At 39.5% G+C, this 5,860-nt stretch overlaps 1 protein-coding gene across 1 annotated transcript; it reads left to right on the top strand.

Annotated features, from left to right (window-relative positions):
• Nucleotides 1-614: 614 nt before the first annotated feature.
• On the top strand, nucleotides 615-5,633 carry LOC129000520 (uncharacterized). The gene is made up of 3 exons (XM_054427483.1): nucleotides 615-831; nucleotides 1,783-3,735; nucleotides 5,242-5,633. The coding sequence occupies exons 1-3, from the start codon at nucleotides 615-617 to the stop codon at nucleotides 5,631-5,633; spliced, it is 2,562 nt and encodes an 853-aa protein (XP_054283458.1).
• Nucleotides 5,634-5,860: the final 227 nt, after the last annotated feature.

The following is a 5,860-nucleotide window of genomic DNA, read 5'->3' on the forward strand; positions in this document are numbered from 1 at the left end:
AATATTAGTGGTTGAATCGATTCTTGTCTACATTAAGGATATTGCTCATAATAAATACTTCCCTACTCAATATATTCTGCGAAAATACTGATTCAAATTGAATGACTTGTGTTAAATAGACTTTACTTTTATTTACTATGTCTATCCTGGGTCTGATGGTAAAGTGAAATATAATTTTACATTCATTATTTCTTATAGAGTGAATGTAAATGAATTGATTTATTCTGAGCTATTAATTTGCATTATTGTTAGGTCTAAAGTCTTGGAGTTATTTTGATATTTAGGTGTTGGTGAATATTTACGTAGGCCTAAACTTATGATAAACTTAGGCCTATAGCTTACTCTTTTGATTACATAAATGGTCTGTTAAAATGAGATTCTCTACACTAGAGAAAAAGGCAAAACTTGTCAAAAATAGGCTTCAGAAAATAAGCAAGTTTGTGTCAGCCCAAATTACTCTCTCAGAAACTCAATCATTAAATGTTGTTTCCATTCAGCGCTTACACAACTATGATGATGAAGTTAGAGGTTTATTCTCTGATTTTAAAGCTTTATTCGATAAAGTGGTTTATGATGATCCTGGTTCTGATTATGACGAAACTGAAGCATGCTCTATGCAAGATGAAATTTCGGACTTGTACATTTCTCTGATCAGTGACTTGAAAATAGTGTTACCTGCTAAAACTAAAGAAGTAACACCTCCCACCCAAACATCTCTGCGACTGCCCAAATTTGAGTTGCCCAAATTCAGCGGTAACTACGAAGAATGGGTTAGCTACTACAATATTTTTGAGGCTTCTATTAATAGGAATGAAACTTTGGCCCCTGTGAGTAAGTTCCAATATCTGCTTAGTTCTTTAAGTGGTGAACCCTTAGATTTAGTAAAGAGCTTAAGCATAACTGCAGAAAACTTTGATGTTGCACTTAGGCTGCTTAAGGATCGCTATGATAACAAAAGGCGTGTTGTAACTCAGCTTGTTACAAAAATCATTGATTTGCCATGCATAAGTAGTGGTTTTCTCAAAAGTCTCCAACATTTTCTCACAGTTTATAAAGAGAACACTCAAGTTTTGAAAAATCTCAACCATGACATAACAGCTGAAAATACTCTGCTTGTCCTAACGCTTTTGAAAAAGTTACCTACTGATTTAAGAAAAGCTTTTGAGGATTCTCGCATCACAAACAATGACATACCTGCAGTAAATGATCTAATTCAATTCCTTGAAAGAGAATTTAAACGATTAGAAGGAGCTAGTATCGGTCTTGGTCCCTCAGCTAACGCAAGATACCCTTCAGTGCAAAATACTCAATCTAATAGTTATAGGCCTAAACCTCTTCGAGATAGTAAACCTTACTCCTCTCAAGCTAAAACAGCTTTCGTCACAGTGACTAACACTTGTAAGTTTTGTCAAGCATCCGATCACAATATATACAGGTGTCAAGCCTTTCAGGCTAAAAGTAGAGGTGATAGAGTTGAATTCACTTGTAAAAATAATCTATGCGCCAACTGCCTAGGCCATCTACATGATACTAATAACTGTCCTTCTCATAGAGTGTGTCGAATTTGTTCAAAGCGACATCACACTCTCTTACATGACTCAACTCCCACACAACAGCAGCCAAGTTACCCAACCAAGGTTTTTGAAAAAAAATATGGTAAGCCGACTACAAATAACGCACCCCAAAGCCATGTCACCGCACCAGTGAATAAAAGTGCTCTTGTAGGAATGTCTAGCCAGTTAAACCCAACTAAAACAACAATTTTACTTGGAACATGTTTAGTTCAGGTGTTTTCCAAAGATGGTCAGCAAACTGTACTCCGTGCTGTGCTCGACTCTGCATCTCAACTTACATTGATATCTGAAAGAGCTGTTCAGCTCATCAGTGCCTCCCGTACTCGAGCACATGATGAAATCCAAGGAATTTCTGGCTCACTAATTCATTCTAGAGGAATAGTGCACATTGATATATCTGCAGTTAATGGTCAACGCTTAGCCTACCATCATCCATGCTTGGTTTTGAATCGTATCACTTCACCACTGCCTCAGATCCCAGTCTCACCTCAAGTGAAGGGATCTTTAAATGATTTTGTTCTTGCAGACCCCTGTTTTGACAAACCTGGAGAAATTGATCTATTGATCGGAGCTGATTTATTCGCTCTCTCACTGACTGGTGAGCAGCACTTCTTAGGCCATAACCTGCCCCAAGTTTTAGGAACTATATTCGGATTTGTTGTAATGGGCATAGCTCCTGTTGCTACATCTGAGTTATCAATCCCAAAAACTGTTTCTTTTCTCACTACACATGATGGAGACCTTCACAGTTCAATTCAAAGGTTTTGGTCAATCGAAGAACCCCCGACATGTGTCAAGACTCAGTCAGAAGAAGATGTTCTCTGCTTACAGCATTTTGAAAGAACCCATACACGTGATAACTCTGGTCGATATGTTGTTAAGTTACCGAAAAAACCAAATCATCCACTATTAGGTGAATCTTGTAGTACAGCTCAACTTAGACTTAAAGCGATGGAAAGAAAATTTGCTGCTCAGCCCGAATTCAAAGATTTATACTCCGAATTTATGGATGACTACATCAAATCAGGTCACATGAGTGCATGTGAGCAACCCATTTCTGGTGAATGTTACTATTTACCCCATCATGGAGTATTTAAGGAGAATCCCCCTAATTCCAAAATACGAGTCGTATTTGATGGTAGTTCCAAAACAAACAATGGCGTCTCCCTAAACGATATCCTCATGCCTGGCCCTAAGTTGCAGAATGATATTAGTGATGTCTTGCTGTACTTTAGGTGTCACAAGTTTGTGTTCACTTGTGATATACGACAGATGTATCGCCAGATTCTGGTGGCTGAAGATGACAAGAAATATCAGTTAATCTTTTGGCGATCCAACCCTGATGAATCCCTTCAAGTCTTAAAGCTAAATACCGTCACCTACGGTCTCAACTGTTCCCCGTTCATTGCGATCAGAACATTACAACAATTGGTCAAAGATGAGGGTCACTCATACCCCAAGGCGTCTGAGATTCTAACTAAATCAATATTTTATGACGACATCATCGCTGGAGCAGAAAGTCTTGATGAAGCTTTGTCTGCACAGAATGAACTCAAGAACTTGCTCTTTAGAGGAGGTTTTGAACTCCGAAAATGGATTAGCAACGCACCCCAACTATTGGACCAAGTCCCAATTGAACACAAAGAGACTCCAGTGGAGTTAACTGAAAATAGTGAAGCCTTCTTCAGTGTCCTAGGTCTAAAATGGACTCCAGAGTCCGACATGCTTTCTTACAAGGTTAAGGATGTTGAAATAAGTGCTATACTTACAAAGAGAAGAATATTATCTACAATCGCTAAACTGTACGATTTACCAGGGTTTCTTACACCCGTAATTTTCTGGGCAAAAACACTTATTCAGTATCTCTGGACAACAGGGCTAACTTGGGATGAACCTGTTCCAAATGATGTTAGAACCAAGTGGCATTCATTCTTAGAAGAACTCCCAATAATTCAAGAATTAAGAATTCCACGCTACATTTCTACTTCTCTGCATACGGCTGTGCAACTCCACGGCTTCAGCGATGCTTCAGAGAAAGGCTACGCTGCTGTTGTCTACCTTCGTGTCACTGACTCTCAAGAGAATACAAGGCTCTATCTCATCGTCTCTAAATCGAAAGTCGCTCCTTTGAAAAGAATTTCTCTGCCACGGCTTGAACTTTGTGACGCTCACTTACTGGGAAAACTCCTTCAATATTCTTCAAACATACTCTCTGCGCATATGAAGATTGAATCAATCTATGCTTGGTGTGACTCCACAATTGTCCTAACCTGGATACGTACTCTTCCATACCGCTTGAAAGTCTTCATTGCCAATCGTATTTCAGAACTCCAAGAATTGGTCTCTCCTCACTCATGGAATTATGTCAAATCTCAAGACAACCCGGCAGATTGCGCCACTCGTGGTCTTTCACCCTCTCAACTTGTGACTCATCATTTATGGTGGAATGGACCGGAATGGTTACAGTCATCTCCAGATTCTTGGCCTAAGCCAAAATTCACACCTGTTATTGATGATGACACTCTTGAAATAAGGCTAAATCCTCTAAACGTTCTAGCAACCACAGAGAAGATTAAACTCACTGATTTTGATGTACTAGAAAAATATTCATGTTTCAGGAAACTTGTAAATGTCATGGCATATATATTGCGATTCATTCATAATCTGCAAGCCAATGATCCCCGCATCGGACGACTTACTTGCCAAGAAACTTCTTCAGCGAAATTAAGAATTTTCAAACTCATACAAAATACATCATTTAAGGATGACATCTCTGCTCTCAAAAAGGGATCTCAATGCAGCTTAAAACTTGCTCGTTTATCCCCATATATTGATGACAGTGGAATAGTGCGAGTAGGCGGCAGGTTGAAACATTCCAACCTTACACAAGATGCGAAACATCCAGTTTTGTTACCTAAATCTCACTGTGCTGTCAAACTGTTGATTATGCATTATCACCTAAAGCATCTACACGCAGGCCCTCAATTGCTGCAGTCTATTCTGTCTCAAGAGGTTTGGATATTATCAGCCCGCAGCGTGATAAGATCTGTGATTTTCAAGTGTCAAAGATGTTTCAGACTTAAGCCTGTAAACAAACCTCCACTGATGGGAGATCTTCCTGAAACTCGATTAAAACCTGTAAGGCCATTCTATCACACCGGCATGGACTATAGTGGACATTTTGACATTAAAGTTCATTCAACTAGGAACGCTCAACGGTTAAAATCATACCTCTGCCTCTTTGTATGTTTTGCTACAAAAGCTGTGCACCTAGAAATTGTAACAGACCTATCTGTAGACTCCTTCATAGCTGCACTAAAACGTTTTGTTTCTCGTCGTGGATTGTGTGCCCACTTATACTCAGATTGTGGAACTAACTATGTTGGAGCCTCAAAGCAACTCATGAAAACTTTTCAGAATTTCATCAAGGAATCAAACACTAAAGATGCTCTTAACAACTTCGCATTAGATCACTCAATAAATTTTCACTTTCAACCACCAGCCGCTCCCCACCAAGGAGGCCTATGGGAGAGTGCTATAAAAAGCTCTAAATATCATCTGAAAAGAGTCATAGGTGATAGAGTTCTAACACTAATGGAAATAATAACACTCGCCACACAGGTGGAGGCTGTACTAAACTCGAGACCCTTAACAGCGTTATCCGCAGATCCATCTGACATCTCAGCCCTTACTCCGGGTCATTTTCTTATCGGCACTTCTCTTGTGGCAGTACCGGAACCAAATCTTGAAGAAGTTCCCGAAAATCGTCTCAACCATTGGCAAACCGTACAAGCCCTACATCAACGCTTCTGGCGACGTTGGCATCAAGAATATTTACATCAGCTACAACAAAGAAAGAAATGGGAAAAGCCCAACAAGAATCTAGAAGTGGGTGATCTCGTTATAATTCAGGACCCTAGAACACCACCACTACTTTGGCCTCTTGGACGCATAGTGAAGACTTCGCCTGGATCAGACGGCATCGTCCGAGTTGTCACCATCAAGACTCAGCGGGGAACCTTCTGTCGTCCTGCTACCAAGGTGTACCCGCTCCCCTGATCTCATTATCAGACCAAACAAAATGTTTATTCTATTTTCAAACATATTTCTATTTTCAATGTATATATATTTAATCTATGTTTCTTATATTTCAATGTCAATCTTTATTCATTATGTGTCACTTTGTAACTTTCTCAATGTTTTGAACCATGTACGGTTCAAGGCGGGCGGCATGTTCCGTATTCAAGCGCTACCTAGATATTTCCAGACGTTTCATATCATACAAT

Source organism: Macrosteles quadrilineatus, unplaced genomic scaffold (assembly GCF_028750875.1).
Source record: "Macrosteles quadrilineatus isolate MER2022 unplaced genomic scaffold, UCM_ALF_1.0 Scaffold_8__2_contigs__length_117827958, whole genome shotgun sequence".
Taxonomy (NCBI): domain Eukaryota; kingdom Metazoa; phylum Arthropoda; class Insecta; order Hemiptera; family Cicadellidae; genus Macrosteles; species Macrosteles quadrilineatus.